At 42.6% G+C, this 26627-nt stretch overlaps 2 protein-coding genes across 3 annotated transcripts; both read right to left on the bottom strand.

Moving 5' to 3' along the window:
• Positions 1-1039: 1039 nt before the first annotated feature.
• Positions 1040-12818, bottom strand: meis3 (myeloid ecotropic viral integration site 3). 2 transcript variants are annotated; one of them, XM_046388493.1, is made up of 13 exons: positions 11701-12818; positions 11220-11322; positions 7684-7823; positions 7130-7304; positions 6996-7046; positions 6856-6906; positions 6619-6768; positions 6342-6450; positions 5610-5755; positions 4894-4970; positions 3737-3795; positions 3547-3633; positions 1040-2235 (listed from the first exon to the last, which is right to left on the bottom strand). In XM_046388493.1, exons 2-13 carry the CDS (start codon positions 11229-11231, stop codon positions 2036-2038), a joined length of 1257 nt encoding a protein of 418 aa, XP_046244449.1. In that variant the 5' UTR covers positions 11232-11322; positions 11701-12818; the 3' UTR covers positions 1040-2035. The 2 variants fall into 2 exon arrangements, with proteins under 2 accessions (XP_046244449.1, XP_046244448.1); XM_046388492.1 differs by lacking the exons at positions 11220-11322; positions 11701-12818 and adding an exon at positions 10368-10577.
• Positions 11399-26589, bottom strand: LOC124059127 (thymus-specific serine protease; the record flags this gene model as incomplete). Its single annotated transcript, XM_046388906.1, has 16 exons — positions 11399-11412; positions 11701-11852; positions 12238-12344; positions 13065-13277; positions 19574-19627; positions 20203-20357; positions 20858-21037; positions 21136-21277; positions 21529-21693; positions 22354-22473; positions 22566-22613; positions 22832-22909; positions 23975-24098; positions 24757-24886; positions 25838-25937; positions 26350-26589. Coding segments are annotated over 16 exons (2022 nt in total), but the record flags the coding sequence as incomplete, so codon positions are not given.
• Between the last annotated feature and the right edge of the window lie 38 nt (positions 26590-26627).

Genomic DNA, 26627 nt, shown 5'->3' with positions numbered 1-26627 from the left:
GGTGACTGGACTGTTAAATAACCAAGGGGTTACCACAGGGTTATGTTCTTGGTCTATGATTATTTACAGTCTATGTAAATAATATTATTGTTCCACTCTACTGAACTCTACTCTGCCTTACAAAATGAGCTTTGCTTTAAGAACCCTAAATCTGTAATACAATGAAACTTCCTGCTGTCCATGTGGACTGAAATTGAAGTTGTTCAATCTTGTAAATATCTGGGAATTTAGTTAGATTGCAATCTTACTTTTAACCCACAATAACTGGCACATAGTCTGAAGATATAAACTGGTTTCTTAGTGTATCCGAGCAGGACAGCCAGTGTACAATCAACTATCATATCTGTGTTTGACCATAGATATGTTTTGTTTTATGTTTACCTTGAAGTAACATGGTGCAGTTTACCTTTGAGTAGCTTACTGATGTCAGTACACACTCACATTTTTGCTTGTAATGGACTCTGACTTGCTGCCTCAGTATATCACATCTCTCAAATTTAAAACTACAGTTCATCAGACCAGATCTCTGGAATGGCTGACTAGAACTTAGACACAATTCCTTCCAGTATTTTCCAGCATACAGATGGAATGAATTACAAATAATGTTAAATCTTGATGGTCTGATGCCATTGCATGAATTTAAATTTTTAGTTTTAGAGATGTGTGTGATTGATTCCAATGCTGTTTTGTGTGCTCGTTTGTTTCAAGTAATAATCAAAATTGTTTTGATGTAATATTTAACATTTTTATTTACCAAATCTTCTTATAGCTGTCTTACCAAAATCTGTATTTGATCTAATTTGCAGTGTGCAGGTTCTATCCACAGTTTTTATTAACTACACAATCCAAAATTAAGTAAGTGTATACATAATGGTCTGCATTCTTAGTTTCTTCATGCTAACTACCCAATTCTTCTACATACTACAAACAAAAGACTGCTGATGCTGTCAACAAAATCTCTCACTGCCTGCAGTAGAGCAATAAACTGGCCAAAGGAATCAGACAACACACAAAGACATGACCAGTGACAAATCCTACAAAAAAAACATTTTAATACTTTAACTGTATTTCCCATTATCATTCAGCAGTGGAGAGGGAGCCAAAATGTTTCAAGAGTCCTTTGGCTGCAGCTCCCTTCACACATCGCTGTGACAGACAAAAAAAAGTACTAGAAATGCTTACAAAGGATTGTGTGTGTGTGTGTGTGTGCGTGCGTGTGTGTGTGTAAATGGCTTTCTGTGTTGTGTGTGTGTTGCTATGTGTATGTTGTGTGTGTGTGTAGGAAAGATCCTAAGGTAACGGACGCCTGTTGGCGTCTTAAGGAGGTCAGTGGTACGAGAGCGAGGCAGACTGGAAGTCATTCATAGTGTTTAGCTTCATGCTGAGGAAGAGCACTAATATTTCAACAAGCTTGCGTGAAGCTGGATCTGCCTGGAGTGGCACACATAAATAGAAAAATAGAATAAGAAAAAACTCAAATCAACTTTAAATTAAATGTGTGCGAAGGTGTGTATGTGTGTGTGTATCTCTGACAGTCAACATGTGAAGGAAGACAGGGAGTAGCTAAGAAGGCGTGTTCACAGGATCAAGTCCCATCCGGTAATGTCCATTGCAAAGTCCAGGCATAAATATTCATCTGCCCCTCCGATCTGACCAACAGTCTTCCTGTGGTTCAGCAGGCATGATGGGAAGTGTAGTTTAAAGCATGTGTCTCACCCACAGGACACAGTGGAGACATTTGGAGAGGAGGAAGCACTTCTACTCTGAAAGAGGTATGGCTTAAACCTGTGGGTCCAGACTGTGTACTTGCGTTTGTGTGTGTATGTCTTAGCGAGTGGAACAGCTACATTGAGGTCAGTGTCTTTCAGTGGGGAATGTAAACTTTCGGAGCAATGTGTCTCTTTTCTTTAAATAGTGTTCTGTATGTGTCACTACACATACACACGCACACACATACCTCTCACCACACACACTCACATACACACATTCATACAGTAATTTGCCCTCACACGTGCACCCGCCCCCCGCCCCACAGCTAGTGTGCGTGTATGTCCAGTCCCTGGGCGAGAAGCGGCTCTGCGGGGTGCGCGTGTGGTGGTGGGTGAAGCAGCATGGCGGGATGAGGGTGTGGGCCCGGGTATGGGTGGAGGGAGGGTCCTGGGTGGGGAGGGTAGCCTGGTTGGGACAGTAGGGCACCAGGATAGTCACCCTGCAGAGAAGACATCCCCTGGAGACCTGAAGTGGAGACACAGAGGAAAGGTTTACATTTAAATGGATAAAGATTCATTCACAGTGTATAATGATACAATAATGTGGAAATAACATGTTTTTTTTTCTTAAATCAGTCACTTTATTTTTACTAAATTACATTTTGACCTGCACTAGTGAGAGCACAGAATTTGCAGGTTTTCCATATACTTTGCACAAAACTCATCAGAACTTAAAATATGAGTATCCTGTAACTTAAACCCTTTACCATACCGTTTCCCCTGGTTGTTTCTCATGAAGTAGTATTCACTGTGTTAAAATCATCTCATTCCACACTGCCTGACACTATCACATATACTTAAATTTGTTTTCAACTTGTTTCAAGTCTTAATTATTTCATAGACATTTTTCTAAAATTTAGGCTTTTTTTGTTTGTTTGTTTGTTTTTAGAAACGCTCAAAACGAAGCACTTTAGGTTTTTAACAATATTTGGCTGCACAGCATGAGTTGTGGCTGCTATAAATGTTCTTTAACAGCATGAGAAAACATTAATATCTTAAATTTACTTGTTGTCTAGTGTTATGTATAACGGAATTAACCGTCAGTATGAGAGATTCCAATCTTTGCTGTGATTTGTGGTGGTCCGCTTACCTTTTGTTTACATATAAATCACAGATTGTTGCTTTAAAGCTTCAGCCCACAAAGTCCACCACAATGCTGCCCTCGCCAGCATAAAGAATTGATTAACACTGTGATAAATGGTGCTGATAAGTGCTGGTGATAAAATCTATCGTTAAAATTAGTGGATGGCTGTAGAGACAGAAACCACCTCTGACATATTATTAAACAATGGGTGAGTCACTCTTTACTTACGCTTAGAAATATTTATATTTGTAGTATTTTTTTAAGAATATTATTTGGCAGTTCTGCTTCATTATTTTCAGTAGTGACAGCTGAAGAGAGATGAGACTGCCTACAGGGTGAGCTACCAGGGCAGCTCAGTATTTCTAGTATTTGAAGGAAAGCACAGTTGAGATTAAACAGAGAATATAAAACATAAATATTTATATTTTATTTTTTATGTGAGATCTCTCAGCCCCCTCATGTGCCACCAAATAAAACAGTGTGGCTCTTTTTTTTAAGTTTTTGGGCAGCAATCCCTTTGGATATACAGTACTTGTTAGCAGCATATAAATTCATTGTTTGTGTCTTTTCAAAGGATTTGTTGATACTAACATGTACCAAATCGCCAGCTTTATCCTGGAGTCGTATATTTTGTACTCTGTTTGTACTGTCAGTGTGTTAAAGTGAGTGGTATTTCACTGCAAGGTACTGTACCTGCTGTTCGAAGCCCAAGGTGGGCCTGTCCATCAAGTCCATATCCCCCGAGAGCTGCTCCCTCTGGGCTGTAGGGACCACCCTGACCTGTGAGACAATACACACCATCAGACACAAATCCAAAACACACACGCACTCACATATACACAGTGTGATCGGCCTCGCGAAAGGCCAGCTGACTGACGCTGACCTGAGCGGTTTGACTGGTCAATCATCGGCTGAACTATTCTCCTCCTGGCGTTGATGAACCTGCACGAGGAGAACGACATAAAGAAAGAGTGTCTTCAGAGAAATGGAGAAAGAGAGATGGACGAGGCCACCCTTTAATGGAGAAAAAGCCTGACCGGGAGACTATTAACCTTTTCCATTTTACAACCACTTAACCCTTTCAGAGGGCAGAGTAAATCAACGTTAGGGCAGAGCAGGTATTGATCGCCCTGTGATAATTGATTGATCTGCATTGATGGCGTCACTTTGTGTGTATGCTGCAGCACGGGTATAAACATAAAAACATGTAAATTATCAACTTGCAAAATCCACTGTTTAACAGGTAGCACAAACTTTATACACATATTTCTTATATCAATATCTGAACACTAAGAAACAAAGAACTAACTGCAGCAACATGGAGATGTTTTGTGTGTGTGTGCATATTCCTTTAGTTATGGGGACAAAAGCCTGTTTACACAGTCACATTGTGAGTTCCCACAACGTAAATCATTAAATGTTAGGGTGAGGAGTTGCTTTAAGGTTAGGTTGAGGTTAAGGTTAGGTTAAGGTAAGGGTTAGGATTAGGCAAGTAATATTTATTGTTATTGTTATGTTATGTAATGTCCCCAAAAGGGATAGAAACACGAGTGTGTGTGTGTTTTGCCTGTGAAGATACGTGTGTGCCTGGGGAGAGAAAAACGAATGTTGCGCAGTAAACCATCTGATTATTGGATATTGATTTACTATTCTGTTTTATGAACATAGAGCAAATAGATTTTCACTGCACTGGGGCTTCAGAAAAGAAATGCTTAGTAGGGCATTTCTTGATCTGTTACAAGCTCCTCTCTAATAAACCAGATTACAGTCTTCTCTAAAAGTCTTATGGAACTGCTACCTTCCATTTAACTGACATTAATTTGCACAATAAAAAAACACTGAGCAAGAAATGTGAGTTAAGTGAGGTGTAAAATATAGAAACTGTTCATTTGTGAGGCAGACCTTCATGCCAACATGTTATTGATGTAGCCACAGCCATGTTGCTGGAAAGTTGACATTCTGCATTTAAACATGACAGTTTAACTGATTATTGATAAGCCTCGGGACCAGAATTAGAGTATTGATTGAGAGTGCACTGACCAGTTGTTGACCTGTAAGATGGTCAGTCCCGTGTCCTGTGACAGCTGCTTCTTCTGTTCCTCAGATGGGTATGGGTGCTGGGAGAGGACACACAGAGCTACAGTTTAAATAATCAAAGCAGACCAGATTCCCAAGTGAGGCTTTGCTGGCTTTTCAAACATGTGAGTGAATGCTTGTGGATCAACAAGAGCAAAACCTTAAGGCCACTGGTGACATTATAATCTGCAGTGGAATAATGTAGGTGGGAGGAATCTCACAGTGAACACTGCTGACCTTCCGTCTGAATTCACATCTTCACTCACAATTCCAACCTCAGAAGTCCCTCACTCTTTCTGTATTTCTCTCTCACCCACGCATACTGAAATAATTAAACTGAAGCAACATTTGACCTGTCTCATTTAGTAGCTAATTACCACACCAACAGTTACTCACTCCATTTCTATCACCCCCACAGTTATTGAATAGTGAACATATTCACATAAGCACTTAATCCCCCGATTTTTCATTTAATTTAATTGACCTCCATTATACACTCGGTTCCCTCTCTGTCTGCTCTTGTCAGTGACGTTCTGCCTCACTCTAAATCCTCTCTGTCTGTAATTATTCTTCCAGGCAGAGCTATACCCAAGGGTCGTTTTAATTATTGTCCAAATTCGATATTTTCACATGTAATGATTTTGCTTTGATGTGAAAAGTACATGAAAAGGCTCTCTCACCGACAGATGCTGGAAGAGCCACGCTCTCATGATGTTTGTGGCCACTTTGGGGAAAATCCCTCTCTTTTTGTTGTTCCTCCTGTCTCTGTCGGACTCATCTTCCTCTCCTGTACTCGGAGAGGCTATTCCACCATCCAGGCCATCACCTGTAGGAACACACATTATATCCCTGTATGAGTGTCTATTAAGGTGTTTTGCAACTATTAATATTTTTACAATTTACATTCAGCTGTAGAAAGTAACAACACCTTGCTGTATTTCTTGCATAGTTTGATTTGACATATAAGTTGCCATATATCTGTGGAAACTCACTGTGATAGTAGCAGTAATTACTGAACTTTTATGTGTGAAATGAACAAAAAATTAATCAGTGATGAATGATTAGCTAATGAGATACAGTTATGAGATAAGTGTTTTCCTAATATTTAATACCGAATTTTTTGTTTTACTTGCTGCCATTATGTGTGTAAGCTTTCAACTGGCCTTTTTGTGAGCTGTAAAAAACATCACACACAAAAATAAAGCAGGTTTGGGTCCAAATTTAGCATATTGTGTGCTATGCATGGCTGACAGGCTGCATATGAACCCTTTTTGCTGCAGATGTGCATGCACACGTACACCTTTCTCTCCCTGCACGCATATTTGCTGTGTAGGGTATTATTTTTTAACTCTGTGTGTGTGTGTGAGAGAGAGAGAGAGAGAGAGAGAGAGAGAGCATGTGTGTGCTCACACCTGTGTCGCTACAGTTATCTGCTGTGCTGAGTGAAGGCAGGCCACAGGTGCCTGGCGTTCCCAGAGGAGTAGTGGCACATTCATCTGGCTCCCGTAACCATGATGCATTCTGCAGGGAGACAGAAAGGAAGTTGGAAGATGGGGAATTCCCACTAGGGGACAGAACAAGGAGTCCTGAAACACGGGGTCATTATTCAGACATCCAGTGAATGCAGCTGGACGGGTGAATAGAGGAGTCTCTCCTGCAGTGTTACAGTACTGCAACAGCTCTTCTCACCTGCTCTGACAAACTGGAACAGGATCCAGTGAAGTCCTCCATGTCAGACTTGGAGCCGCCCTCCCTTTCATCCAGGATGAGGTCTGTGGGCATTTTGCCCTTCAGACAGGTGATGTAGCGATGGCAGAAGTTATCACACAGGTCGTGCACCTTGACAAACAGATTCACGTCCGTCAGTGCGTACTGTTAAAGGGTCATAGCAGTGCTGTGAACATTAAGGGATCAACAATCACCAACCTTCTCTAACTCCAGCAGATGAAAACGAAGAACTTGAATGGCCTGGATCATCTGTGGAGAAGATAATATGGATTACTTATCAACACATTCATTTGTAAAAACTTATATATATATTAATGTGATTTCACCGGGAGTCATACCAAGTTGTCCAGCTCAGGATTGGAAGAAAATATGGGCTTCTCCGAACGGATCTGTGACACAGCATAAATGATTACAAACCTGAAAACTTTGCCCGATGTCTGATCTGTGATAGGCTCTCACAACCGTCGCTCACCTGCTTAGCAAATGCTGCAATGTCGTCGTTGAAGGACTCGGAGGAGCAGACGTCGCTGTGATTGGTCATGCCAGGGAGGTGGGAGGTGGCTGACAGGGAGGCGGAGTCTCGAGGGGAGCAGGTGGCGAGCTCACACTTTTCAAACACTAAGGCCAGCAGTGGAAACAGTGGGTGACTGCACACACACACACACGCACGCACACATAGACAAACACACAGACACACACACACACAGACAAACACGCGCACACACATAACGACACGCATATGCACAGTTAACATACTATACATAAACACAGTAACAGTTTACACAGTGTGTACATGATACATTCACAAAAGGTGTTACAAGAAACTTTATAGCACAGTATTCATGAACCAGACAGCTGTAAACACTTCACATGCATTTTCATATTCAGCATACAAATGCACACTCTATTTTCATCTGCTAAAAGCGCTGATGAAGTTTAAACCATTTAACTATTTTTTAGCCACTAACAGGCTGCACAAATTTTTGTTTCTGCCACATGTAATGTTTCACACACACACACGCTTACCCATAGATCTGGTCTTTGTGGTGTTTGAGGGAGTCAGGGATGGTGGGTCCGTACTGTGGGGGAGGAAATGGCCTGACATCGTCCCCGTACCCCCCCACCGACATGCCCTCCGACCCTGAGTAGTGCACCAGCTCTTCATACTGAAACACAATTAGATGAAAAGACAGAAAACATGAGACACATTCGACATCTGTGCCTGTCTGACATCAAATCAGGTTGTGATTTTATTATGTGGCTGAGCTGTCAGGGGGCTTCAGTGACACAGCTTACTGGACTCTGAGTTAGGAGATCTGCTGCTGTGGGTTTAGATCTGCTGGATATATTTTGTGCTGCCATTTAAAATTAGATTTTAATGTTATGTGCATGTTTCACTGCAGTTTTGTGTACGGTAGTACAATTCAAGTCAAGCTAAAAAAGCAGATTTTCTTAGTTTTTGAAAGCAAGCAGAGGGATGAGGTAGACGGGATTCTCAGAGAAAGACAGTGAGCCTGTTGCTCCTAATATCATCTCCTCCCTCCTAAACTCAGACTAGACAGGAGCCGTGCTGAGACGTCCCTCGCAACCCGCTGTGACAGCCTCACTGCGGCCCGCTCACACACACACACACACAGGCACTCTAACACGGTGACTCAGACGCACATATGGCACACTCACAGACACAATCACACACACATGCACAGACATAGCCTGAGAGAAGCAGCACTTGTACACATAGCATCATGAATATACATGTCTGACTCCCTTGTTCCCCCCCTCTGCTTCTCTGTGTTACAGAGCTAATTTGTGCTTCACTGCAGCTTCTGTCTCTGAGGCGACATTGCTCAGGTCAGCAGATCTGCTTCTGTTTCTCTTTCTGCTGGATTAAAGGGACTCCCAGCGCAGTCCCACGGGGTCGACAGACAGACAACACCTGCTAGGTGGCCTGGCCCAGACACCTTTCACTTCTGTGTTATTTTAACCAAGCCATAAAAGTTATGATCTGTTTAGCACAATTTTTCTGTGACGACTCTTCAACAGGCAGGCTGCCGCAAGAGGTTATGATTTACTACAGAAGTGTGTGGCTTGAGGCAACTGAGGCGAAGTTGACTCCTTGATATGTGTTGTTTTAGATTTGCAGTAATTATATTTCTATTTCTCTTCTGCACTGTCAGAAAGGATGTTGTCAGAGCACCAAATGGCTCACAGAGACCAAGATTTTTGTCCAAGTTGAGATGAGCTTGTTTATATTGAGCGCGTAAACATCTAAAATTGCAAGTGGAGAAAGTGCAACAGTGAAAGCTTACATAAAAGCTATTATCTTACATATTCTCCCTATTTTGACCTTTGGGAATTTAATAAAGTAGAAATGAAATTATCCCACTTCATGTGCACGCACTGCCCTCCTGTAAACCTCTCTGCAGGACCCCTGGAGGTCTCCGGGCCCCACTTTGGGAACCACTGTCCTAAATGGCTTATCAAATTGTTGCATTTCAGAGTCCCATATGGCCACCGGGATCATAGAAAGCACCTGCTATGAGGCCCTGGCCCGGGACACCTTCCAGTTTTTATGGAGGCTGGCTATTAACACAATCACCGCTATCGGATTGCGCGTCTCTCTTTACGCATGGCCCCTATCGGGTTTCTGTGCGTCAAGCGGATCAAAGCGCACTAGTCGAGATGACAAATTCCATGAATTTTCCATTTTTTAAAAGTCACGGAGCTGGTAAACAGGCTTCAGATGGCAGAACAACATTTTCATTACAAGTTTTAATTGTGTTATTCAAAGCGACGCAGAAAAGTTACTGCAGGCCTCACAGGCGCGTTTTGGCTGCCTCAGCTGGGGAGACGAATCCCCAGAGCCTACATATCATATGCAGGAAGAAAATCATTCTGCGTTAAAGAGGTGGGTTTATATTGCAGAGGAATATTAAATACTGTAAAATAAAAAGTTCTAAAAAAAGACTGACACTAATTTGCGTGTACAGCTTTGTCTCATATTCCAGACGCTTTAAAAAGCCTAACTTAACACATAAACATCGTTTAGAATTAATTAAGAAGATTCGAGTCTATTTAACGTCGCAAACATTTACATTTTATTCCAATGTAATGTTCACTGGCTTATCTTAAACCATTGCCCCATTTCTATATTAGCAATCCTATAGAAATCATTCGAACTCGCCATTCTCACAGTGTGTCGATTTAGAAAATAAAAGTATGAATTTGTTTCGGGACAGCTCTACCTAATGGTTTAATTATCCAACTAAAACACCTTAATGCATTTACCTTTAGCTTCATGTTTTTTCCCCCTGCTATTTAATTATCAAGTCCAACAAAAAGTTGGGCCAAACTTAAACGAAACGAGCGAAGAGTGGCCGCAGGTTGACGTCCCTACAGAAAACCACAACAAAAAATGTTTCGTCTTTTGTTTCCAACAAACACGGATTACATCACCAATCTTCATTTGATTTTAGGAATTTTTTATCAAACTGCCATCCTTTTGTTTTTGCCACACAGACACAACAGTAGGCTACAAAATAAAAGTTGAATAGGCGGGATTGTGAAATATCGTACTTTTCTTTTGTAATTAATTAACCAAATACACTCAGAAAGTGCATTGACATTATCTATAAACAACAAAAAAACAACAGCTAGCTCTGTGACCGTGAAGGTGTTTCGTACAGTTGGTTCAGTGTGTGTGTGCAGACCTTTCCTCTGCTCCTCAGCCCTCTCCTCTCTCCTCTGCTGTTGTGATGCAGCAGTGATTTTCTGTCTATACTCTCTAACTGCTCTCTTTCACTCAGAGGTCTCAGTCTGTCTGCCCGCTGCCCGTCAGCCACTGCCTGCTTCTCCTCCACCACCACCACCACCACCATGCCTGTGAATCACTGTAGCAAAAAGACTGACCTACTTACCGAGTTGAAGAGCTGCATCTCCTCTCCTCTGCCTCTTAATGACCTACTCTCACCCTTATGTGCCATTGTAACGCCTGACTGACATTACACAACACTAAACCCATTTTATTTTTAAAGAGACGCTTAAATAAGAGATCCGAATCAACAGTTCCCCATGAAGTGTTTGGAGAGACTGCTGTCATCTGCAGTGCAAGTTACACATAACCTCCAATGAAGTGCATTTCGCATCATGAATTAGGGATATTGACTGGTTAAAGGTGGGGCTTTAAAAGTTGCAGCATTAAAATGCTCGCAAATAAATATCCGGTGGCTTATGTTTGGTGGCATGTCTGCATAATATTTACAGTACAAGCTAAAGAATTTCTTGGTGGCTATGATGCTGCTCTGTCACATTTTCCTGTTGTTTGCCTATAAACACTGAGCCCATGCCAGCACAGTCCACTAGTCTATTTCCAATGGGCCTGGCGTTTTGTCAGGCTGCTAAACCCCACCAGAGACCCGGCAGTGCGAAGAGGATTCCCACCCATATGCTCCCTGATAATGTCTTTCTAATTGCCTCTTCTCCTCGGTGATGGGAAATCTGTTATCCCACTAGGCTCCGCTCTAAAACCATTCTACTTAAGAAGAAAACATGAGCAGACCTACCCTCTTCTCCATGCGACTCGACAGCCAGTCCTACACCGGAGACTATGATGCGCCGCTCGGCTAGTGCAGCGAGCTTTGCTGCCTTCTTCTGTCCCCCGAGGTCCTGGAAATAAAAGTAAAAATGTTTGTTTTGGTTTTTCTGCATTCATAAGCATTGAGTTTCTAAGCGCGACTAAAATCTAGCGAAAACAACCTGGAAAGGTTCAACAAAAACACAAGGCTGTGGAGAGAAAACAGTCAAGACCTGCTCGCTGTGTGTGTGTGTGTGTGTGTGTGTTTACTCCGAGTCCATCGCGTTTTATATTACAACATTATGATGGGACTGGAGATTTTATGGACGGTGATATCCCTCTACACGATATTGCCGATGTAAGCTTAATGGCTTATAATACACTTAGCGGTAATAAAGCTCGCAGCCTATTAAATGCTACTGGCTGAAGATGTTGAGTAATACAACAGGCTCCAGTGTAAAATGTCCCACCGAGACGTAAATATTCGCCGTATCCAGTCCTGTTCGGGCCGTGTCCGGTGTAGTCCAGAAACCCGGTGAAAGGGAGCAGCGGCTTCCTGCAGCGCCTCGCCTCCGCCTGGTGCGCCTCTCGCTCCGGCTCGCAGCCGTCGGGATGCTCGGTGCTGTGGGAGACAGACAGAAAGCGACCCTTCGTTTTTGGCTCCTTGTGCTCGCTGTCCGCGCAGCATACGGCGACAGGATGGAAAATGTCACGGCTGGGAGTGAGCGATGGTGTTTTCAGGCTCAAGAGGAGAGAAGGAGGAGGAGGAGGAGGAGGAGAAGGAGGAGGGGTGGTGGTGGTGTGTGTGTTGTGTGCGGAGGTTTCGGAGGGTCAAAGCGCGACGGGGTCTCTTGCCCCCCTCCCCTTCTTTCCCCATCTCCTCCTCCTCCTCCTCCTTCTCTTCCTCCTCCACTCCTTATCACACATACAAAACGCCAGAGAAGAAGAAGAAGAAGAAGACCCCCCTCCATCGTTTTTATCTCGCCTCTACTCCGAGCTGATATCACCCCTCAATCACCCCCTCCATCCTGCCCTCCTCTCTGCCCATCCGTGCTTCAAATCTCCCAGTCATCTCGGGATAACTCGGCACAAGAATCGTGATAACTCTCTCCCTCTGGTGGGGTGAGAATAATTAACAGAGTCTATTGAACTCCGTACAGTCAATTAAGGTGATAAGAATGGGAATATATGAATTAAGTCTCTTGCACACACGTGTCTGCAGCTTGCAAAACTGAAACTTCTTTCTTTCTTTTTTTGTTTTAAAAAAAAATGCTGGCATGAATTGAAAAAGTGGTGAATTTGTTTGCCTCATTAGTGTGATAACAAATGCAACTCGTTGGGAATATACGCTTTTAAATGGCATCAGCTGGAGGGAATGCAGTCTAAAGCCCTGAAAATGTTGTTAATGTCTGCAGGAGTTCGTTTTAAGTGTAGCAGATATAAAGAGTTTTAATCAAGCGTCTCCTCAGATCGGCTCATAAATAAGTTTGAAGCGTGCTAACTGACAAGAAAGTTACTGGCTGATAATAGCCTTCAAAGTGTTTTATTGTCTCTGTCGACATCCAGTGTCGCTCCGCCTTTCGACGCTGCCCAAATGTCACCCTTTGGTCCTCTTTCTGTTGACTGGCAGAAGTGAGAAAGCACAAGCATTACTGTGAGAAAGTTTAATTTTTACGAGAGCCAGAGCTTTTTGTTTTTGTTCTTGTTTTTTTTGTTTTTTGTTTTTTTTAAAAAAAAACCCTTTCACGTGTTGCTGGAATATCTAAAGCCCCCTGTCTTGTGTTGTAAATGACACCTAAGTAACATAATAATTATTCAAAACGCTCCTCTTTACCCGGACCTGCTGTGAGGGGCCAACAGGCGGCTGCACTTCAATCAGCAGCGGCTTGGCGGGGTACAGCGGGCCGGGGCAGGCGACTCCGTGGGCGGCACGGAGTTTGATCGTGGGGCGGCCTGTGAGGGCCCCGCACCGTCCATCTCGGCTGGGGTCTTTTAACTCTGCAGGGCGCTGGTTTCCTACAGGGGTGATCACAGCCCCCTCCGTACACTGAGCCGGTAATACAGCCATGAGGCAGCGCTGGAAGAGCTGAGCCCGGGCTTGTTTTCACTTTGTTAACAGGTTGAATAAAAAGGATTAACAGTGAAGTGTGCATCATCTGAAGATCCGATGTTCGCAGGGATTTCCTCAGTCCTCTCTCGGTGGGAAAAACTTTAAATGAGCTAATTATGCTTAAATGCTGGGCACAGTGACTTCTTGAGTCGATTTCCTTGTTTTTCTTCAGGGCACGTCAACTGGGATCATAAATCTCGAGCCTCTGTAACATTTATCTAACAGGCTATTATCTAAACACGTCATTTACAGCACAAACACTCAAGACTCTGTCATCTTTATCACATCTCCCAGTGTCTGTGGGACAACACCTACTTTTCTGCTGCTGCATATGGTAATGACAACAAAACATATGTTGTTAAACCTGTGCTAAAAGCTAACACAAGTGTAGTATGCTGTCACAGGGAGGACACACACAGATGTTCTATAAAGTCTGAGCAAGATTTAATCAAAACATTGCCAACAGCAAGTTGGAATCAAATAAAACCTAAAGTGAAATAAGATAACCTCACTGGTCAGAGAGTGTCATCCTTTTATGGGAAGAGCTACAATCAGTAGACGTACACTGCACATGATGCACGATAAAAACAAATCATTTTAATCCCTTTTGCGTGGTTTTATTTCAATCTTAATGTTCTGTTTGGGCTCCTGGAAACCCTGAGCCCTCTCTGACAACTCAAAAACATACTTAACACGTTTTATCAGTTTGAAACATCAATTTTTCTTTTCAGAATTGCTTAATAAAATTTAACAAAATAGAAAATGATGCACTGTATGCAAATGACTTTTTGGTAATCAAACATATTTGTTCATGCACAGCCCGCATATCAAAACATGAAATATATTTTCTTATTTTACAATACAAACTCCTTTCCATGTGTCATGATCAACAACTGTACAAGTCTAGCCCATAGCAAAGACTTCAGTACTTTTATAGTTTTAATTATAAGCAGAAGAAAACATTTAAGGGAAAAACCTACTTACTATTATTTAATACAGCAATTGGCTCTGTGGGATCCCAAACAATGAGGAGATTGTCATATCTTCCTAACACAGTGTGTAAATGAGTGAAATTTTGATTTCATCCACGTTCTATTTTGTTAACATGTGTGATGACTTATTCAAATATGGCTTCTTGTCTGGGCGTAACATCTGGTTAATTCAGGTTTTCCTAATGTTGTTGAGATGTCCTGTGAAAAAAGAAAGCAAGCAAACAAAAAAAAACCCAAAACACCTGGCTCTTTTCCTGCAGCACACAGCTGAATATCAGTCAAGCAGGTTCACTCTGGGACCATTCTGCATGTCAAGGCTGCTGCAGTTATTTGTCACTCCCTGTCATGGCTCAAGTGCTCACTGCTCTGCACCCACTAAGGCCTGTTGAGCGCGCGCGCTCAGGCTGTGGCATGCAAGTGTGTTCATGACGGCAGAGACGGTGGTATGTATGTATATGTGTGTGCATGTCCATGGCTTTGTGTGCATGCTTGCGTGCTGGTAGGTCAGTGTCAAGGTGGTTCCTCTTCTAAGTTAGGCCTAACTACAGGCGATGCCCTGGGCTAGAAAACAGGAAACAAGCAGAGAGAGAAACTGTGTTCATGAGACTTTGTGTGTAAGGGTGTATGTTTACCTGCAAGATTGTCTTTGTAGCTGCTAGCATGAAATAAGAAGAGTTGGCTGCTGTAATCTCATAAAGTTCTGACTTCATGTCCTCTGTTGATTTTGGCAATACTGCTGTTGGTGCAAGCAGAAATATGTCTTTGCCAGCTGTTGACCCTGTTCACATGGTAATGCATCTTTTGCAAGGAGAAAAATTGCAACCTCTACAAACTGCTTCTGCCCTCACCCTGTCTAGTTTAGTCAAATCTTCCAGAGAGAGAGAGAGAGATGGGGGGTGGTAGAAGGCCACCCAGCCTTGTTGACTTTAGTGACTCCGCCATTAAAAAAATATGGCTGCTTTGACCTCTGGCAAACCGCACACAACCACCCAAAACATCAGAGAGCTGTGACCCTCCACCGCCTGCATGAGAGAGAGTCGGCACAGTGATGGAGGGAAGTAAAGTGAGAAAGAGAGGATGAGGGAAAGAAACAGAGAGGGGTACAAGTGAGGGGTAGCCAGGGGGCCACAGAGTGCATTTTTATGAGCTTGTGCCTCTCCAGTTTCTGGGTCGTCTGGCCACATAGACATAAATTTTCAACCCCTCCCTTCTTCCATCTCTCTTGCTTTCTTTCAGCATGCTCACCAAGCAACCCCCCCTTATCTGCTTTTGCAGCCTGTTTGCAAACTTTCCTTCCAGTTTCCTTCTCATTCTCGCCCCTGCAGGTCATTCCTCTTCCTTTATTTCCCCTATACTTCTACCTGTTTGGGCACCCACTACCTCTCCATCCTCCTGCCTGCACCTCTCCATCTCTTTTTGTTTATAAAAAGCCAACACTACTATTTTCCCTTCTGTTATTTTCTTTTTCTCCTTCTCCATCTCTACATCTACCACCACCACCACCCCCACCACCTCCCACCCCTTATAGATGGAGATTAACTTGGGAGAGCAGCACCATCCGTCCTCCTGACTGTTTGTTGTTAAGGAGATGGATGGAGGTTCCCTCTGCCAGCCTCACGCAGCCGCAATTACACCAGCCGCCATGATGGATGGAGGGGAGGGAAGGGGGTGGGGGGTGAGGGGGGGTGAGGGTGGAGAGAGGGAGACACAGAGAGGGATATCTATCACACCCCTTAATCTACCTGTCACTGCAAGTGCTTGGATGAAGGGGGGAGCGTGCGTGAGGGGATGAGGAGAGTCGGCTTTACCCAGACTGTTGGTCAAAGGTTTATTTCTTTTCTTTAGCCAGAATTTGTTTCTTCACTTTTGGAGAACTGGGCCTGCAGGGACTGGAATCATTAAATGTCCTGATCACTCCATCTGATTTCCTAGAGCTTATTGGATTCTGTTGAACATACTGGTGTGTGTGTGTGTGTGTGTGTGTGTGTGTGTGTGTGGTTTTGACAGGCGTCAACATGAGTGAGAGAAGGGGAGTGTGTTCAGGGCTACAGTTTCCCTGTTGGCCTGTACAGTTGAAATACTACCATTTTAAATAATGACAGTTAAAAATTAAATGATCTTTAAAAGTGTGAGTGGGAGCATTGTTCTTTTGAAGTTTAAGTGTATAAAATAAGGTAAATCTGAAGGCTAAACAGACACTATGTGGTTTGTTGTATCCTTTCCACTATCCAAATATCCGAGTCCTTTTTGAGCAGTATCTAACCCAGTATCAACCTGTGGAGGTGAGAAAGTACTGAGAGGTGCTCATTCTGTGGGACAGACAGGATGGACATCTGCCTGCAAGATGATGCATCATCAATAACATGTTGAATAAAAGAGCATAGTAAGTAGGTTCATATATCTTTAAATATATACATTATTGTTTATTCTGCTGTAATATTATTTGCATGCGGGTGTCAGGTTATTCCAAAGATTAATACAAATGTGCATGCAAGAGGTCGCGCATCGAGGACAGCGCCTTCCAGATGAAAATAGATTCCTGTGTGCAAAGACATCAACAGGTAATATACTGCAGCTTTTGTTGCTCTTTTGCAGAAATGCATAATATGCACGGCGACACATTTTTGCATTGTTTATACACATGTATACACTGCACAAACATGCAAACAACGCACACCCACACTAAGTTGTTTATCATCCCATCTGCAGTTATTGCCTCTGCGCTCCGCCCACACACACCCACCTCTGCAGCATCCTCAGCTCATCCTCATACCTGTTGAAGGCATCAAAGCAGTGACCTATTGTCTAATAAATCTGCATGCATTACCTGTAATGCTTCTCCATTTTTCCCACAATGCTGCAGAAATATTATGAAAAGTAATCTGAGGTCTCCTACCCTCTACCCCTCCTCCCCCTCCTCCCATCTTCATCTCCCTCCTCCACCTCCTCATCTGTCCAAAGGAGTGAGAGATGGGATAGAAGGATTAATAGTCTTCCGCCCAAGCCAACCCTGGGAATGATAGATGGACAGATGCAGGAAGGGAGGAGAGGGAGAGATTAAAGGAGAGAAGTCTGAGGAGTCATAAATCCAAAGTGGGAGACCTGGTCCGCATCACACACTAATAAGATCTGCAAGAAATCCATGATGAGGGAGAGAGAAAGAGAGAGAGGAGAGGTGCAGTGAGGAGGAGAGATGGGAGCAGTGTAATAGCATTAGATGTAATCTAATCATGGCAATAAGATGTGAATGGATGAGTGTGAGCATGGTGATTATGCAGAAGAGGGATGGTAGTGTGTTGATGAAGCTTTGAAGCACGAGGACAGGCCGCGTTATTGGACAACAGATCAACAGTGTTGTAGTCCTCACTGGGGAGCTTTCTGCTGCAAACCCTTAAAAATACTGTGTTCATTATGGTTTCTGTCTGATTCTGTCACTCTAACCGCCACCAGATAAAAGCACTGGGAAGCACAGTGGGTGCTGCATGGCTGCAAAATGTCTCCTGTTTGATTTAAATGTGGATCAGGAACTAAATGTGTTGTAATGTGTGTATCATCATGAAACCTGTGTGTGTGTGTGTGTGTGTGTGGTCATCATTATACTACGATTCAACTGTAAATGCATTAAGTGCAGTTGTGCAGTCGTGACCTGACTTGGATCAAATAGAGTGCTCCTTCACCTCCCTCCTCTGCTGCTACTCCTACCCCCTCCAGCTTCCCCTCCATCCACCCAGGCCACATTTTTCATGACCCAGCTGTCGGAGGGCTGTGATTGGTTGGCTCTGCAGACAGATAGCCGATAGGCTCTGATTAATAGTTGAGGCCCAAGAACTTCCTCATTGATCAACAGGACAGGCTGGAGGAGGAGGAGGAATGGAGAGAGAGAAAAAGCATGCCCCGTCGCTCTGCAAGTGCTGGCTGATAACCCTGATACTGGCTCTTGGAGTGTGTGTTAATGGGTGTGTGTGTTTATTTGTGGGTATGCTTGTTTGCAACAGCAAAGAGAAGAGGGGATGTTAGAAACAGGGCGAAATGGAAGAGCTGCAGTGAAAAAGTGCTTTCAAGCTGAAGTGTGTGATAACATCTGTGGGTTTCACATGAATAAGAAAGCTTGTGTTATCCAACAACAACAACAACACACACACATACACACACAGGTTATTTGGCTTGGAGCAAATGTTCGAGAGGCCTTTAGTATGTAATTGTGTTTAAGTGTCTGAGTGTCAAACACTCTGTGTTTTAGTGTGGGCTGAAACATTAAATACATGTTTGTTTGATGTCTGGGTGCCATCAGCTATACACAAGATACATTTCTATTTCTATTTCAGCAGGCTTGTTGGATTCAAATGTGGTTGTGTATTTTTTGTGTTTATTTGTTTATCAGGTACATTTGCAGAGCATATGTGTTACAGTATCTAGGTGTGTGTGTGTGTGTGTCCCCTCCTGCTGCTCTGGCCAGCCTCTAGTTGATTGATGATCTCCACTCCCATGGGGTCAGCAGGGTCATGACCTCCCACTTTTGACCCCCTACTGAGAGGGTCACACACACACACACACACACACAGAAACAGATGGCCTTGGGACAACTGGTGCTTCCTCACACAAACACTCCTCATGATTTCTCTCACCTTACAAACAACACAACTGCATCACATCCACAGACAAAGTCTATTTTATGAACAATAAAAATATCTGTTGCATTTTATTAAGGCTGACAGACAACTAGTCTGGTTAGATATTCTGAGTTTTGATTCTGTGACAGTTTGACACATGTAACAACATCGCACCCTAGTGATACTTCAAGGTAATGACAACTGACGGATACTGTAAAAAAAAAAACAACCAAACCATAGAATTTTATTTTACTAGCCATACACAAAGGTTTATATGTGGGAAACAGCCATTAAATCATTGTTATTATAACAACTCAGTAGATGAAAGCCTTAAGATAACAAGGGTGAGTACAGAATAACCTATTTCTGCATAGTAAGTGAGCAATAGTAAAGAAAAAAAAACGGAAGAAAACTTCTGTAAAGAGACACAATGTATCTATAAAAATGATACCAAATCACACAAACACACATGCACAGTGATGTGAGATGGTTATGGCTGGACAGTGAGGGAGTTGAGGTGAAGCAGAGCAGCCAGATACACAAGATTATTAACTGCTTCTTATCAATTTCAGGGAACAGTGATCAGACTGGATCAGATTATACTGTGATCTGATCAGACCCTTCTTTTTACCATCTTCTCTTGGGCAGCCATCTTCAGCCAACTGGCCACATGTTTCTCAATCTCCTGAGAGGCAAACAGACGGGAACACCGTGTTATCACACTATTATCATGTCTTACAATGAAGCAACCAAAGAAATGCGACCCTAATGGGGCTCGAATGCAGCCAGGAAACAGGGTTGTTTTATGAGTATTAATATATAGCTCCTATATGTGATGATTGTAGTTCTGCCTTCTCAGTTCTGTTTTTAAGGCTGATTTTTATGTTAAACTGAAGAGGTTCATTCATGATCTTTTCTGTTGGTGTTAATTGTTTTTAAATTTGATGCCTGCTATACAAAAATAACCAAAAATGTAAAGTAATGGGGGCCTGGAAAACCAGCAGTTTAGTTTGTCAAAAGACCACAAAAAGGTTTAAAGGTTTATTCCTGACTTTGGGGGGAAAAAAAGGTGCAGTTGCTGGTTATAGAACCTTCAGCTGCATCTCAGGGCCTTCGTCAAGCACTGTGCTTAAATAGAACAACAACTTGTGCTTTACTTAAACATTTTTATTTTATGCCACGTTACTCTTGTATATGTATGTATGTATGTCAGAGGCATGGGTTTGTTTGCAGATTAGTGTGAGGTATATATGTACATACCTCTCTGGCTTTCTTGAGTGAGCGGCGGTCTGTGACTCTTTTACTCATCATATCAGCACAGTGAGCAGTGTCCTCAATGAAAATGGTCTGGGTTTCTTCTCCTTCCTCAGCCCTGTCCTGGACTACTGACAGCTCCTTCCAGGGGTCAAGTCCACCTGTGGATTTAGATTTTTAAATGAGTCAGTGACTGGGCGGCACGGTGGTGCAGTGGTTAGCACTGTCGCCTCATAGCAAGAGGGTTCCAGGTTCGAATCCCGGTCTGGGCCCTTCTATGTGGAGTTTGCATGTTCTCCCTGTGCCTGCGTGGGTTTTCTCCGGGTACTCCAGCTTCCTCCCACAATACCAAAAACATGCACATTAGGTTAACTGGCTACTCTAAATTGCCCCTAGGTGTGAGTGTGAGAGTGTGTGGTTGTCTGTCTTTGTGTGTTGGCCCTGCGATTGACTGGCGACCAGTCCAGGGTGTACCCCGCCTCTTGCCCGTAGTCAGCTGGGATAGGCTCCAGCTCCCCTGCAATAAGCTGTATAGAAAATGGATGGATGGAAATGAGTCAGTGAGATCCTGAAGCACTGTTGCGGCACTCCCTTATCTCACTGTTCTGTTGCTTTCCTTCTGTCCTTAGGTGGTTTTGGTTTGTTTCTTGCAAATTCTCACCATTGACATAGAGGACCCTGTGTGTGGGGGCTTTGTCTCCTCCATAATAAGTGTTTGTGAAAGCAATGCGTCCAGTCAGGGAATGCTGGGAAATGCCAAACACCATAGGACAGATTTCAGTGTGGACCTGCAGGGTCACCATCCCAGAGAACGGACAAGTGGCTTCCTCGCAGGTCTGGTCTGTACACACACAAAGAAAGGGAGTCAGGACACACAAAGAATGATGACTGACTGACTGACTGACTGTGTGTGTGTGTGTGCGTGTGTGTGTGTGGTACAGAAGCCAAACTCGGTGCAGGTCTGGTAGGTCCACTGTCTCTCTGCTCTTCTGGATGAGTGGAGGGACGTATCCATCAGATTCTTCACAGTTTTCTCATGAGAGATGTCCAGACATGGTTCCTCACTGGTGGAATGGTAGATCTGCCACGTGCACAAACAAACACCTTAAATAGACATGCCTGCCATTTAGGGCCTCTGGCCGCATAATTCTGCTGGCAAGAGAAATCTGAAATGGTTGCATCTTTGCATTTTAATTCTGGGATGACTAACAAGTCTGTCTCTTATGAGGAAATAAAGGAAATAGCTCGACAGTGACATCTTGTGGTTATGCAATGCATGAAAAGGGAAAACTAGGAGCAGGAGGTCTTCCTTCTAATGTCTGTTTTCCACACCTGCGCAAGTTTTACAAGGCGGTCATAAGCTTCCATCTTCTCCTCATATGCGTCACTCTTATTGGTCATAACACCACAGATCTCATCAATAGACATGAGCACTCCTTCTTCGTTGTACTGCACCGTTCCCATGAAGATGTCGGCTAAGTTTTGCATCAGCTCAATCTGAAAAACACATGTAGCCTATAGTAAAAATTTATTTTCCACTCAGACCCAATTATTCTACATCAGACCAAACAAGCAAACAAAAAAACTTAAAGATGGGTGAAGAAGAAAAGAGAAGAAAGATTAAAATTAGACAAAATGATTACTGACAATGCTGACTCCCAACCAAAGGAACATGTAAAATTGTGAAGTAGCCACGTTGAATTTGAATAGAAAATAGTATAAATGTAATTAAAATATATACACACACCTGAACACAAGCATGGGAAAATTAGCAACAGCTAAGAGTAACTGATGAGTGGCTGAAACTGATAATAAAAAGTAGTGAATATACAATTCAGATAGTTAAGATAACAATAATAAGTAGTTTAACTGTATAAAAAGTATTGAAAAGAACAATTTATACAGTGTTAGAATCACATTCTTGGCATGATGAAGGGTTACTTAATAGGGATGTTGGTTGGGATCCAGAAATTGTAAAAATTTTGTTTAACAGGAATGAACAATACTGTTCGAAGTCCTGTTCAGTGCTCAGATGTTGATATGGACAGATCACTACACCAGCATGCAGTAGAATAAAATCTAAATCCTCAAAAAAATGTATAAATAAATAAATAAAGCAAGGTGCCACAGAAGGTGCTTGGTTCCCTTTGTCATCACCTGATCGTCAAGATCCTTGGGCATCTGACAGCAGCCAAAGTCTCTGGCCACCTGGCTGGCATTACCACCCATCACTGCTGCTTCCACAGCGGCAAACGCTTCCCGCACGCTCGCCAGACACTACAGGAAGCCAAAGCGAGTCAATTTAATATGTGACAGACGGGATTTTAATGCCTTTAATGTGATGCACAGACAGGTGGCTTTCTTCACACCTTTTCTGAGCCACCAACTGCTTCGTTCAGGAGACTCGAGCCAACAGTCTGAAAGAGAGGAAATCGCAGATTTGAGAGCGAATACTAAAGCAGGAATTCAACACTATCACCACATTCTGTGATTACACACATTACATCTATTGGGTTTTTCAGTCTGGTTCTCTTTATATTGGCAAAAATAGGACTGTCAATGGAAATAAGTTACAATAAAATGTTTACAAATGAGTAATATGCCAGTGTTGTGATTAGGGATTGTGCCAGTTTACATTGCTGTATTCAGAGAAGTCCAACTTCGCCTTGACAGGAGCAGAGGAGGCCACAGCTCCATACACCAGATGGGGAAACTGCAGTAGGGTGCAAGAGGAACAGAGAGCGAGGGAGTGCTAAAAATATATTATATTGGGTTATTGCCTTCAGACAGTTTATGATGTTTTGTCTGGTTTCTAATCTGTACAGAAGAGAAAACACATTCCGTACCTTTTACAAACAAGTGCATTCATTATAAGGATAATTTCTGAGTGCATTTTTTAAAGGGGCATGCTTGAGAGGGGTGGTATTAAAGGATAAGTCTGGTGACACTATATTCTTTTCTTATTCAGCAAGGAATATATATATATATATATATATGATACATCTTTTACTGTGTTTTTGCCTGTGCCAGAGATCTCCATTGTCCAAGAAAAGAAAAGAAAAACACACATAAACACTGTTACACTGGTTGCATGTTCATGTTCATAACTACAAATATGACCAGTGTAACTTTATATGAAATCAGTGTCACGTAAGCTTCCTCCTGTAAATGCTCACTAATGCAGCAGTCAAATCCACCCCTGAAAACACCCCCCCCCCCCCCCCCCCCCCACCCCCCAAAAAAAAACCACACACTATTTTTTTAAACTCCAACTTGAATTACATTTGCTAAAACAGCTTCTGACCATTTTACTATTGATTTTAAAATATTTCCATCTTCAGCAGGAACAAATGCGCTTGCGACTGCATGCTAAGGACAGGATGGGCAAGTCAAGAGAATACTGAGAGGAACCTGAGTCATTGAGACACTTAATTAACTCTTTGTCTCATGTGCTGGAAAATGTTTAAAACTTTACATTTAGGATCACAGTCATGCTGGAAGTACCTGTGGTAGACATTACAGGTGACTGTAAATTCACTAAGTGATAGGAAAGAAGCTTTAGTAGTACCCTTTCATATATTCTTTAAAGGTGTGGAAAACAATCTTTATGACAAAAGAGGAAATACAGCCTCACCACAGCTCTACAGCAGTACTCACCCTGTGAAAGCTATTGTATTTTAATACAAAGATTCTGGGTTGATGTTTTTGCAAAATGAAAGAAGAGAATTATTTTTTAAAATTCAGGTTTATGAGGCGACATCCATATATGTCACCCCACCTTTCCTCTGAACCAGGCAGACAGAGCTCCAGAGTACGAGCCTCCAAAGCTGATCCAGGTGTTCCTGTGGCTCAGGTTGAAGCGTTGGCTGATGTACTGGTGGAATACAGCCAAGTCAACAAGCCTGGACAAAAAAAAAACTGTATTTAACTATTTTGAGCAAAGTCTGGAATCTTTAGTTGTTCCCCTGGCACATGGGATACGCATTACTGATACATGCACACACATACAGACAAGCTGAATGGAGAGTGACCAAGGCATACACACACAAACAAAACTTTCTCACAGAAACCAGCAGCGCAAGAGACGTTCACATATTAAATAAGGCTCGCACATGTCCTGGCTTTCCTTTGAAAGTCCTTATGTTTGATTGATTGTCCAGGAAATATATTTGGGCTTCCTGAGACAGAATATTTTCCATTGGTTCTTTTTAAGAGTACCTTATAATGTCAGTATGTCCAACACTTCTCGGGAAGGATACTTGAATCTGATTGGCTGATTCAAGTCACTCTTCTGGTGATTACTGGTGATTACTTATTACGGGTGGTAAATCACATACTCAAATACTAAAACAGAGAACAGAGAGAGAAAGAAGAAGAGGAAAAACTGACAGAACATCAATTAACAGAGACACACACATACATATATGCAATGAGGCACAGGAAGTGAGGTGAAAAATGGGGTGAAAGACACACATTTAGAACCACACACACATACACGCGCACATACACCCACACACACACACACACAAACACACACACTGGTAAGGAGCCAACACTAACGCCTGCTGGCTGCTCAGGTCTGCCAGGTTCTCCGTGTTCAGACCATCAGGGTTGATGCTGTCGCCATAGAAACGATGCTCCAGAGCCAATAGCAGAGCCCCGTGCTCCTCAGCCATGTCAACATGGTGACCTGGGAAAACATGGTCAAAGCAGATAACATTCAGTGTGTAGCAAGTTCTAATACTTTTTCAAACAAGAAATACACCTACAGCCTTCTACAGGGAAGTCACTTTCCCCATTAAGAGAGAGAACAAAAGTCTTACAAATAGTTTTCAGATATTCTGTATCTGACACCATGTGTTACAAAAGTGATGCCTGGGTGTATGTGACTTATTTGTGTGTTGTGGTTTATGGTTTTAGTTCAGTTAATTCCTATTTTATCTTGTAAGTTCTCTCCTTGTGACATATTTTTGCTTTACGCTTCCTGTTGTTGTTTATGATTTCCCCATTTAGTTTCCCTTGTTCCTTTAAGTCTCTGTCTGTCTGTGTATTTAGACCATTTGCTTTCCTTCTTTCAGTTGTCAGTTTGTCTGCATGTGTTTCTGCTCTGGTTTTCATGTACTTTTGCTTCATTCTTGTTGCTTCATTTTACCACTTCTGTTAAATTTTTTCTAAGTTGAACTCTGCCTGTTTTACTTTACTTTGAACAGACCCTGACACTGTGCTAATACATTATTTTCATAACATAAGCTTAGTACTACGGCCGAGATATTTTTACAGAGCACAAAAATGGCATGAAGAAGCACCGGAAAGACTGAAGAAATACAGAAATTCAAAACTGGACTAAAAGGATTAAGAAATTGATGTGAGGACCATGCAGACAGTGTGACATATGATATTTCGTACTGACAGAGCACAGTATATCCCAGGAGAATTCGAGTAAAGGTGAAAAGGCTTGCATATAAGTGTCATCTTACTGACGAAAAATATGATGCTTCACTTATTGCTTCCACTTTCATTTCCAAATTTATGAAAAGTTTTTTTTTGTTCAGTCTCAGAAACAGTCAGTTTGTTTCTGCATTTTATCCATTAGACTAATCTGCTGTTTGAAAACATTTGGGCGTGCTGCATCCTACTGTACCTGCCAGGACATCAAACTTAAAGATGGGCCCTTCTCCTCCAATGAAGAGGAACACTGGACCATCAGGACTCTGCCAGTATGCCTCGTTCACAAAGAACCTCTGGAACGAAGAAAGCCAAGTAGAGAGAGAGAGAGCCGAGAGAAAATTTTTATTCATTTCATCCAAGCTGGCAGCTCATACATAATCTTAATGCTACTAAATCGTTTTATTTAATCCTGCAATGGACAAATTTGAACACTGGCTGCCTCAAATAGCAGCGAGAGCTACAGTAAGTGGAGCTGAACATTGCTGTACTGGTTCATTCTCAGAAATAACATACAAAAGCATCTTATTTGATACGTTGATGTGTAGTTTATGAGATTACAAGAAGTTGGGTGCATTTTCTTTCATCACCATCGTGAGTTTTAAAAGGCAAGCATGCAAGTGCTTTTGATGCGTCAGATTTTAGGCCTTGTTCCATGTACTCACACTGGGTGTTTGAAATGTAAATATTCGTTTGATCTTTCTCTACCTGAGGGAAGGTGTTCACATCTTGTCGGTTGAAGTGGTCCAACCGCTGGTGAATCCTGCCCTCCTTCACCTGTTGGAAAGGCTGACGACCACTGGCTGCCTGGGTCAGGAGGTGCTGCTGGGCTTTCTGCAGCTGGAGATTACGCACACGCTCCTTGATCTTCGTCAGTGTCCTGCCTAGCGTTAAAAAATGAAACCAAGGAGCAGAGAAAAAAGAATGTGACAATTGTGCTCGTTTTCTGAGTCACTGCTCAGACTGTTTTTGAGGACCACTGAAAT

The sequence above is a fragment of the Scatophagus argus genome, chromosome 5, assembly GCF_020382885.2.
Source record: "Scatophagus argus isolate fScaArg1 chromosome 5, fScaArg1.pri, whole genome shotgun sequence".
Lineage (NCBI taxonomy): Eukaryota > Metazoa > Chordata > Actinopteri > Scatophagidae > Scatophagus > Scatophagus argus.
The sequence above is the reverse complement of the archived record's forward strand: the minus strand, read 5'-3'. Positions and strand labels throughout refer to the sequence as shown.